Source organism: Hypomesus transpacificus, unplaced genomic scaffold, assembly GCF_021917145.1.
Source record: "Hypomesus transpacificus isolate Combined female unplaced genomic scaffold, fHypTra1 scaffold_30, whole genome shotgun sequence".
NCBI classification, from domain to species: domain Eukaryota; kingdom Metazoa; phylum Chordata; class Actinopteri; order Osmeriformes; family Osmeridae; genus Hypomesus; species Hypomesus transpacificus.
The window spans coordinates 160,127-169,660 of record NW_025813826.1 but is presented as its reverse complement, the minus strand read 5'-3'; the positions used below and the strand labels follow the sequence as shown (position 1 = coordinate 169,660).

Here is a 9,534-nt window from a genome sequence, read left to right as displayed (position 1 = left end):
TAGGTTTAGGAGAATATTACATGCTAACCTTTGAAAGTGTAACAAGACCACCCACCTCTAATACAGCGGTCCTATGAAGCAGCCATGTTACACAATCACTCTCATCATCTCTCTTTCGCTCTCTCTTACCTTCAACCCCCCACCTCTTTATCTCCCTCTCTATCACTCTGCCTCCCTCTCAGCTGATGGAGCTTATTGTGGCCAAATAGGCTTAGGAGCATCACTATGGCAACAGTGAACCACAAGGGTTACGTGACTACTTTAGCAGGGGCTGAGATCCAACTGTCCCCTCTGAGACACTGCCGCCAACCTCTAGGAGCAAGCAACAACAGGCCAGATATCCACTGGGAGGAGGAGGGGACTGTGTGTGCAGTATGTGTGTGTGTTTGTGTATATGTGTATGTGTGTGTGTGTGTGCAGTGTGTCAAAGCAGTTTAAATTATAAGGGGGGAGAGAGTGTGCTCAAATACTTCACTAGCAAGCAGGGAACCATCTGAAGACACCGGCAGCACATCAACTCATCTGACTCGGATCTGACTAACATAACAAACCACCAGTTTGGTACATTTACTTACTGAGTCCTAAACAAACAAGGGTTAAGGTAAGCAGATTTAATTTAACCAGTACTTTTTTGGTTGATATGGGAAATGTAGAATAGATTATTGTGAATTTGGGGTAAGAACAGTTTGATTAGTCAAAGCTATAGAAATAAACTACTTCAAATTGTAAAACCTGCCTTCATTTTATGGGTGAAATTGCTGCCTCATAAATAGCCAAAACAAAGCCGCTTTAGACTATTTAAGACAATGTGTTAGTGGTAGTCTGGGAGTTTCTTTAGTGTAATTAAAGCATAACTGGGACCACAAGTACAAATAAGAGTAGGGCACACCAGGTGCCTTGTGAAAATTCACTGGTTCCTATGCAAATGCAAGCAACCTAAGGGAGAAAGCGCCAGTTGAGAATAGGAAGAGAGTTGGATATAGGGCAGTAGTGCATTTATTCACAAAACATGGTTTCAGTAAATGAAAAACCTCCTTAAATGATTCCTGATACCTTTTTATTCTCATGTTCAAACATTTTTTGTAACTGTTTTTCACATCCCTTTTTCAAGGACTAAGAACTAAAAGAAACATTTTGGTAAGCAAATTAAGTTACACAATCTGAATTCACATTTAATGGTATTAGAATTTCAGTTTAAAATGTTTTATTAGATTGACATGATGAAATAATTTGTGTATATTTCTGAGCTACTGGACACCTAATTGTTTATGTAAATCGATGACAGCATTTAACAACACAAAGGCAAACAAACAGAGGTATATATATATATGTATTTATTTTCTTTTTTTAAGCTTCAAAAGGTGGCATTGTAAAATAAATTGTAATATGGGAAACGGTGCCCCCAATTGTTGTCTGAACTTCGGTTCTTTCCTCCAGCTGGAGTTTGATTTACAGTGATTTCACAAAATAAGAGCAGGAAGAAGGCCACCCTCGCCAGGGGATTAGCTGGAACAGGATTGCTGGAACCTAATTGGCAGGAAAATAGCAGACCGTTTCAAAGATTACAATTTCACATTCCACTGGCACTGAGAACGAGGAGCTTACACATGAGCTTACACAACATGTGTACATGTTTTTTGGGGGAGGGAAATTCTTACCAGTTTTTACCTAACTTTAAAACTAAGTCAGCCTCTGCTGTGGCATCAATGACAACATACTAGTCAGGTAGGATGTACTCGTTTAAAGACTCATCTAACATTCTGGGCAGTGCTGGGACTAGTCATGGTCTCTCTGTCTCTTTCTCTGTCTCTCTTCCTGTCTCTCTGTCTCTCTCTCTGTCTGTCTCTCTCTGGCATAAAGCTATGTAGGACGAGCTGTGAGAGTATCTACCTGCCCTTGCCTCAAAAGTAAAAGCCATCCAAACTAAGGAAACACTCCAGACATCGATGTATTCTGCTGTTCCGACTAAACATTCAAGAATCATCCATGGGTGACAGTTTGTGGAAGTTACACATGGATGACAGCACTGTGTGAAGGACCACTACTAACAGCTGAATAACAGGCGTGTGGGTGTAAACACCTTTTTGTTTTAGTACTTGCTGTATTTTTAGATCTGAGGTTCTGAGTTTGGTTAAGGTATATCAGGCTTCACGCTGTTCCAGCCAACTTGGCAGACTGAGTTCTTGATATATACCTGTTGTTATTAGTAGACTTTCAAACACTGTACTGGAGTCTTTATAAGCCCTGAGTTGCATTCTCTACTTGAAAACAAATGTCTTCCTTGAGGTCAGAATCATACCTCTGTGTGTCTAAGTGAAGTAAAGTCCTTTTTAACTGCTTCCTCCCAGCCCAGGCAGTAAGGTAGACTAGTAGATGGCCTCGTGGTTTAACTGGAGTGAGCCCCACTACCGGACCCCCCGGAGGGACCCGGCTGACGTGGTGACCGACACATTGATGCTGGAGCTGAGCTGGCAGCTGAAGGAGGCCGGGAGGCAGCAGCGGGAGAGGGAGAACGAGTACCGGCGGATGCAGACAGGAGTGGACTACAGCTGGCTGGTCAACACCCCCCGCGGCACCTTCGACATCTCTGCAGGAGAGAGGTTGGGCCTGGAGGACCTCTGCTCCAAAATACACCCTCCCTACTGCGGAGCCATCATACTGAGGTAATCAGTAGGAATGATCCTGACCTCTCTCCATCCAACTTACCAAGTCAGAAAAATGTATCCTCTTAAAAGCCTCAACTTCACTCAGCTGGCTTTGATCAGTCTTGATCCCATGGTGCATCCTCACCCTCAAACCATGGTCCCTGCTTCTCTAACCAGCAAATTAGGCACCTGTTGTGAAATGTGGTGCTGTTGATTGCTTCTCTCAGTAATTACATGCCTGGCTGTGGAGCCTGAGGGATATGGAGTTGTGACTGTGCGCTAACTGAAAACCACACTCAAGTGCACAAGCCAGATGGGATTACAAAAGGCTCTGCACCTTTGACGTCCTTAACAAATCTGTGATAATGGGTGTTTGCCCAAACACACTTGACTTGATCATTATTTTTGAATGGTTAGAAATAGGAAATGTCACAAGAAATGTAGTGAAAGTTTAGCTTGATTACTTGTGATATATCCTCCTGAGACCCAGTATATTTTTTATTTCATATTTTACACACCATAAACATTTGGGTTATAAAATATTCTGAGGAAAATAAATGTTGGAACATGGTTTTCTTATTTGTTATAGCTATGCATCTATAACTTAATTACCTAGAATCATACAGTGATTCCTGAGGTAATTCAAATCTGTGACATCATTAGAAAGCCCAAGATGTCCTCTCAATTGGACATGAAAATATAAACATTTGGCAGTAGGGTTGCAAAGGGTTAGAGACTCATGAGGATGCTTGGATTATGCTTTAAATACAAAAAAAAAAATATTGTAGGCAACCATCACAGCAGATCTGATAATCAGTAGAAGAGAAAAATACAAACTGTAAGGTCGGGCAAGGAAGGAGAGCAGGGGGCAAATTGGCCACATCAACAAATGAAGTCCAATGTGTGTTGTCTATTTTAAGACAATGAGACTTATCGGCTGCTTGGAGGAAAGGAGGCAGAGGGAGGGGGGTAAGTGGCTTTGGTTGGAACGCCTGCTTCTCAAGACCACTAGCTTGAAGTCCTACCATTATCCACCGGCCACTGATGAACAAGGGCATTTTAGGAGCCCCAATAATGTCACACAGGCTCAGAAAAAATCTAGTATGAAACTCTAGGAGACATTTTGGAGAAAAGCTTTTCAGAGTGCAGTTGTGGTGTCATGTTGGGCGATGTTAGAGCTGTCTCTCCTGAATCGTTCACTTTCTGACCCATTTGAGAGGTTATCTTCAGAAATTAGCAACACATGGTTTTTCTCCCAATCTGTAATTTTTAGCAAAGTAAAGACTTTATCAAAACCAACTACAGGTGTTGGTAAGATTTTTTAAATTATTTTACGGCATTTCAAAAGAATACTGTTCACTGTCATGGGAGAGGTTGAAGTTTGACATCAATGCAGGTCTTATTAAACCAGTTCTGTATTTAGTGAAAGCTCTCGTTTGTCTCCTCTGCCCAGGTTCCGCCAGGCTGTGGTAGAGAATGAGCCGGAGGTACAGGAGATGGCAGGCCTGCTTCGCTCCGTCCTCCTGGAGGCCCTGGAGCGCATGCGGGAGGAGGAGGAGGGTCAGCGCCTGGCCCGCCAGTGGAGCAGCAGACGGGCTATGAGCAGCATGTCCCTCATGAGCTTCAAGTCCCGCGTCAGGATCAACCCCTTCGGCAGCACCATGGGCCTGACCTCCTCCGCTGCCAACCAGGGGACTGGTTTCGGTGACCTGAAGACAGTGTCGGAGGACGTAGAGAAGGGCCAGGAGGGACCAGAAAAGGCCCAGAGAGTATGGAGCATGCCTGATTTTAGACACAAAGGCCTCAGTGGTAAAGTGGTCTGATGGATGGCGACTCCCCCAGGACAGTGTGTTGGTCCAGTTCAGAAAGGTGTCGTGCAGTAGGCAACTATCTGGTCAGGGATGCAGGACACATCTCTAGAATCTGACCAGACTGATCAGCAGAATGCTGCCTCTCAGCCTCTATCATGAAGCATGGTCAAATAACACTTGATCCAATATTGGTCATTTTTCATCAATACTTTTACTTTTTTTGCTATGCTTTGTATTGCACTTATTTATTGGTACCTTTGCAATGCTATTTTTGAGGGCATCAGATTATTTTTACAAAGCCATTTTCTTTATTACATAACAGTCATGTTCTAATCAGTTCCAGGAGGGATACCCAACAATACACACTACTATAATTATGACACTCCCCTTGGGCAGTAAACAGGCTTTATTGTCATCCTTCTGGCAAGTCAGTACTGGTAATGTGTTATATTTCATGGTATTCTATAAAATGGTTCACGTTAATGTAATCCTGTTTACTTGTGGAACAGGAGGTTCTCTTTTAAGTTACAGTCAGAGTACTTCATTCAGGGATCACTGACTCATCTTTTTTTTTTCAATGACAGCAATAAAGAACTCTCAAAGGACAGTGATGTTTTATTGAACAGTGGAACATTACACATTACAGTTTCCGTATTTCCAGCAGTTCATTGCTGTTGGGAGAAAAAACATTTCTAACTGGTTAAGCTGCATCAATTTACCACCTAAAAATCCACAATATAAAATACCCATGCTGTTATCCAAGGAAAGTTGGTGTTACATGGGAATGACATACAGTTTGAGGTTTGAAAAGTGTACATGCTATATTTTCTGACTTTAAATTATTCATCATCATCTTGCAAAGATTTCCATAGCATAATTTTACACAAGTCAATTGAATATAACATCTTTCTTAAAACAAGAAGTCTAGCAATGCAATATAGAAACTGGAATTAAATTTGAATAATCTGAATAGACATCCTGTTAATCATGTTAGCCGTTGAATCCACGATTGCTTAACAGGTTTTTGTACTCATTTGCTGGGCCACACACAGTGCAGCAGTAATATATGGGGAAACAGTGACAGTCTTAAATGCAATAAACCTTCTAATAAAATTGTGATATTACTTTCTATAAAACAAAACAAGACTGTTCAGGATAGTCTGGAAGAGCCCGGAACAAAACTAATGGTGAGGGCATTCACATCAAAGTGTAGAGTTGAGGAACTCAAGCAGTTCTGCACGGTTTTTGTCTCTCTGATGAAAACAAAAAGGAAAACAGACTCCTGTTCACAAATACCAACACAACTCATAATCATGTCACCTGAATGAAATATGAAGAGAATCACCTGTTTGTCTTTCTTTGATTTCTTCACTTTCAGTTTAATTTTCTTCCCTGAGATCATGCTGTACTTGCCACTTCTCTTTCGCTCCTTCAAGTACTGAAAGACAGATAAGACATATGTAAAAGATAAAGATAAAGTACACTTTTAGATCACACAAACAAACTCATTATACCTTCGAAATCTGTACAGGTCCCGAGGTCTCCTCCTCTCCTTTAATTTTCTTGTCCTTTTTTCGCTTACGTTTCTTTTCTTTCTTCCCCTTCTATTAAAAACATTTCACACTGGTCACACATCTGTTCAGCACCAAGCCTCCCTGAGTATCGGTACATCTTTAAAAACATTTCACAACCTGTACAACAGACTTTGTTAGATAACCTTTTTGTGCGTTTTTTCCTTTTTCCTTTTTTTGGAATGCTTTCTGGACTTGCTGTTTGAATCTAAAGAGGAGAAACAATTACAATTTATTTTCAACTGAGATGAACTCTATGGGGTCTTTTACCATTTATACAAAATACTTTGAAAATGAGTTTTGAGAGGTTCCTGTACGACTAACATAATGTCCACAATGCTCCGCTGATATTCAGTACCTGGTAATGTTTTGTGTTAATTAATAGTTATTTGTCATTTGTTGATAGTTCATTGAATATATATACACATTTAGCATTTATCTACAGATGACTCAGAGCCAACCCAATGGGAAAACATAATTACAGAGTACTGACCGCTGCTGCTGCTCCTACTGTGAGAAGAGTGAGAGGAGGATGGAGAAGAGGATGAGGAAGATGAGCTGGAAGAGGATGACGATGATCGACTGCGGCTGCGCTTTCGTTTTCGCTTTTCTTTCCCTGGGTCAAAAGGACAGTTAAAAGAAAACAGCATGAAGCAGCGGGTATAGTCACCTGAAGAGTTTCGCTTCTGGACACTAGGTGAAGTTAGCTTTTAAATTTGGAGTATCTTGAGTGCAGGGCCGGCCCTAAGGTTTTGGGACTCTAACAAAATTAGTGTTGGGGACCCTCCGATTAGTAAATAAATAATAATGTGACCAATTTGTTTTGCAAGAACCAATCAAACAACTATTTAGTTTGGTCGACCGACCCTGCTTGAGTGCTAACTTTACCTCTGCTTCTTGATCCTCTACCTTCGTCCCCTTTCGCGCTGGATTCATTCCTCATTGTAGACTCCAATTGTGCTGACTAGTAATAAAATAAACCACTTTTACGATTACAGTGATCTCTACAACTTATTTTGTGATTAGCAAATTAAAATGAATTGATTTAATTGACACACATTACAATGTAGCACGATGTTTTTGCACCGGGTCTTTTTTTCTGGAGACTGTCAACATATGAATTGCATTGCAATGACCTAACTGGCACTGTAGGCTAGTTAATATAGAACTAAGTGTATCAGTTAAGACATTAGATAAATGTATTTACCTAACACTGGCTAGTTCAGGAACTACTACCTGGGTCAATCTAGATAATATGATATATCCCGTTAGCGCTTGCCGTAGCCTACTGAACAGAGGCTAGCTCTGCTAAAATAGTAGGTAGCTAGGTTGGCTACATGGGCAATGATTGGATAGATTAATTAGTTAGCCAACCTAAGGTGACAAAACGCGTTCGAAACTTTACAACCCATGCACGTATGGGGAATTAACCACCACGAAGTCGCATGGCTAAACAGAGCAAGTTACTACATTTTTGATCTTCCTAGTGTGAGCTGGCAAAATATAGGCTAACTAGAACTAGCTAAACTAGCGATAGAAGTGGCTAGTAGTAGCAACTTACCATGGTAGCTATTTGTTGATTTTATTACTCAACATAAAATAACGTTACCGACTCGTATCCATTAGTTATTATGCTAAGTAGAAACACTTTCATCATTTTACAATATATCGTGGACTTCAGCCTTTAGATTATTGAAGCTATGAGGATTAGCTTGCACACTCCACTCTTCTGTTTATTAGTGAAATAGCCATTTTGTATCCCATAATGCACCGCGGAGATATTCTCAAATTTACAAGGCGCTGTTTTAAAGATGCTGTGAAGTGGAATTGAAAAAGAGTTTTAAGTTCATCACACCACAGAAGAATGTGTTGTTGTTTTCTTTAAAGTAATGCTTTACTATACTAGATTACTTACTTCTGATAGTAACTACTTGTACTACTAGTTACATTACTTTTGGATTACTACTGAGATGCACTTGCCAAATAACAATATATGTACCATATATATTCCAAATCAATCAATCTTATTATAATGAGGACATACACAAGATATCTCTTATGCTTTTTAATACCACTAGGCTGACAAAAAAGTTGTGAACATCAACCTTAAAGTTGTCAAGCATAACAAGGCTACAGTACTGGCAATAAGCAAAATGTCTCAAAATAAAATGATGCTTAAAACTTTAAATAGTAAAATTTTCTCTACTATGTATGCTCCTACAAGCCTGCTTATCTCTTTTTGGTAACCTGCTGTTGAAAGTCAAGTCGTGGCTGCTTGTGTCGGCAACAATGGCAACGACAACCTTTAATCGGCGTCAGTGTCACTCAGGGTCTGGGGATCTTTAGCTACTAGTCTTGAGCAATGTTCCCCCCAAAGATTTCCGCACTGAGCAAGTAGAAATCTGTCTGAGCACAAACCTCAGTACTCTGAGCAAAGTTTGCAAAGAACTCCGCTAGCTTCTTCGTAGCTAAATATATCAGAAAGCTTCATCAGCGTACCTAGACCATCGCTTGTGTCCGTTTGAACAATTTCATCAAGCCATTTGTGTTTAAATGTAAAATTGCCCCGTTTTTTGGGCGCCTGTAACAAGGGCGTAGGTTTGGTCCCAGCTTTGGTAGGTACACATTTTTTATACGTAGGTAATTGGTTCAGGTTTCATAGAGCTGTGCTAGGGCTTAATTGTCTGTACTGGACTTCTGAGCAATTAAATCTTATATGATGCATACATTTGGGCATCCCAATTTATAGCACCTTTTTACTATCTACAAGTATAAGTGTGAATGATAACATTCATGGGTAACATTGTCTCAAGGGCGGATCTAGAAAATTATTCATGGTGTGGTAAGAGGGTGGCAGGAGATTTTGAGGGGTGGCAGAAGTGCATATGCTGATTTAATATCAGTCATATTAATCAATGTTTATTTGGAATCAATGTATATCCAAGTCTTGAGCAATGTTCCCCCCAAAGATTTCCGCACTGAGCAAATAGAAATCTGTCTGAGCGCAAACCTCAGTACTCTGAGCAAAGTTTGCAAAGAACTCCGCTAGCTTCTTCGTAGCTAAATATATCAGAAAGCTTCATCAGCGTACCTAGACCATCGCTTGTGTCCGTTTGAACAATTTCATCAAGCCATTTGTGTTTAAATGTAAAATTGCCCCGTTTTTTGGGCGCCTGTAACAAGGGCGTAGGTTTGGTCCCAGCTTTGGTAGGTACACATTTTTTATACGTAGGTAATTGGTTCAGGTTTCATAGAGCTGTGCTAGGGCTTAATTGTCTGTACTGGACTTCTGAGCAATTAAATCTTATATGATGCATACATTTGGGCATCCCAATTTATAGCACCTTTTTACTATCTACAAGTATAAGTGTGAATGATAACATTCATGGGTAACATTGTCTCAGGGGCGGATCTAGAAAATTATTCATGGTGTGGCAAGAGGGTGGCAGGAGATTTTGAGGGATGGCAGAAGTGTATATGCTGATTTAATATCAGTCATATTAATCA

General features: G+C 40.5%; 2 protein-coding genes across 2 annotated transcripts; one reads left to right on the top strand and one right to left on the bottom strand.

Annotated features, from left to right (window-relative positions):
• Window positions 1-1,146: 1,146 nt before the first annotated feature.
• Window positions 1,147-5,059, top strand: rd3 (retinal degeneration 3, GUCY2D regulator). The gene is made up of 3 exons (XM_047015507.1): window positions 1,147-2,066; window positions 2,349-2,663; window positions 4,099-5,059. Exons 2-3 carry the CDS (start codon window positions 2,374-2,376, stop codon window positions 4,466-4,468), a joined length of 660 nt encoding a protein of 219 aa, XP_046871463.1. The 5' UTR covers window positions 1,147-2,066; window positions 2,349-2,373; the 3' UTR covers window positions 4,469-5,059.
• si:ch211-22i13.2 (uncharacterized protein LOC553945 homolog) lies at window positions 5,052-7,820 on the bottom strand. Its single transcript, XM_047015508.1, has 7 exons — window positions 7,589-7,820; window positions 6,916-6,991; window positions 6,521-6,643; window positions 6,174-6,235; window positions 5,971-6,060; window positions 5,802-5,894; window positions 5,052-5,709 (listed from the first exon to the last, which is right to left on the bottom strand). The coding sequence occupies exons 1-7, from the start codon at window positions 7,589-7,591 to the stop codon at window positions 5,659-5,661; spliced, it is 498 nt and encodes a 165-aa protein (XP_046871464.1). The 5' UTR covers window positions 7,592-7,820; the 3' UTR covers window positions 5,052-5,658.
• Between the last annotated feature and the right edge of the window lie 1,714 nt (window positions 7,821-9,534).

Excerpts from the sequence above, each read along its gene's own strand:
- si:ch211-22i13.2 (XM_047015508.1), bottom strand. Across the intron at positions 6,644-6,915 it reads TAGAGGATCAAGAAGCAGAG|GGAAAGAAAAGCGAAAACGA; the intron begins GTAAAGTTAGCA and ends CTTTTGACCCAG. Across the intron at positions 5,895-5,970 it reads GACCTGTACAGATTTCGAAG|TACTTGAAGGAGCGAAAGAG; the intron begins GTATAATGAGTT and ends TCTGTCTTTCAG.
- rd3 (XM_047015507.1), top strand. The coding sequence starts at position 2,374 with ATGGCCTCGTGGTTTAACTGGAGTGAGCCCCACTACCGGACCCCCCGG. Across the intron at positions 2,664-4,098 it reads TGCGGAGCCATCATACTGAG|GTTCCGCCAGGCTGTGGTAG; the intron begins GTAATCAGTAGG and ends TCCTCTGCCCAG.